Source organism: Parus major, unplaced genomic scaffold (assembly GCF_001522545.3).
Source record: "Parus major isolate Abel unplaced genomic scaffold, Parus_major1.1 Scaffold420, whole genome shotgun sequence".
Taxonomy (NCBI): Eukaryota; Metazoa; Chordata; class Aves; order Passeriformes; family Paridae; genus Parus; species Parus major.
In genome coordinates this window covers 72,255-73,054 of record NW_015379326.1, presented here as the reverse complement: position 1 = coordinate 73,054, position 800 = coordinate 72,255, and the positions used below count along the sequence as shown (strand labels likewise).

The 800-nt window shown below is 47.9% G+C and overlaps 1 protein-coding gene across 1 annotated transcript in view; it reads right to left on the bottom strand.

Moving 5' to 3' along the window:
- Window positions 1–95: 95 nt before the first annotated feature.
- The window catches only part of LOC117243795 (VIP36-like protein), a 6,666-nt gene continuing 5,961 nt past the window's right edge, over window positions 96–800 (bottom strand). The window contains exon 3 of the mRNA XM_033511665.1: window positions 96–504. Coding sequence (XP_033367556.1) covers window positions 157–504 — 348 coding nt within the window. The 3' untranslated portion in view covers window positions 96–156. The remainder of the gene's footprint in view (window positions 505–800) is intronic.

Below are 800 nucleotides of genomic sequence, written 5' to 3'. Positions count from 1 at the left end.
TTGGGATTTTGGGATAAGATTTTGGGATGGGAGTTTGGGATTTTGGGATGAGATTTTGGGATGGGATTTTGTGATTTTGGGATGGGATTTCGTGATTTTGTGATGGGATTTTAGGATGGCAGTTTGGGATTTTGGGATAATATTCTAAGATGGGATTTAGGATGGGATTTTGGGATTCTGACATCCCATCCCAGCCCAAACCTCTGGCATGACCCCAAACCCAGGGTCCATTTCCCCTCCAACCCGGCCCAGCCCCCACTCACTCCCCGGCAGCCTCAGGTTATCCACCACGGGCAGGAAAACTTCCCGATCTCGTTTCTCCTCCTCCGGCGTCCGCTCCACCGTCAGCTGGTACAGCTTCAGAGAGATGATGTCGTGGTTGTCTGGGAAAAGCGGCAGAAAAACTGGGAATTCTGCGGGAGGGAGCCGTAAATCCCAAAACTCAAATCCAGGCTCATCCTGGTTTATTCCAGGCTCATCCCAAGGTTTTATTCCATCATTATCCTGGGTTTATTCCAGGCTTGTCCTGGTTTTATTCCAGGCTCATTCCAAGGTTTTATTCCAGGCTCATCCCAAGGTTTTATTACAGGCTCATCCTGGTTTAATTCCAGGCTCATCCCAACGTTTTATTCCATCATTATCCTGGGTTTATTCCAGGCTCATCCCACCCAGTTTATTCCATGCCCATCCCAATATTTTATTCCAGGCTCATCCCAAGATTTTATTCCAGGGTCATCCTGGTTTTATTCCAGGCTCATCCCAAGGTTTTATTCCAGGCTCATCCCAGTTTATTCCAGGCT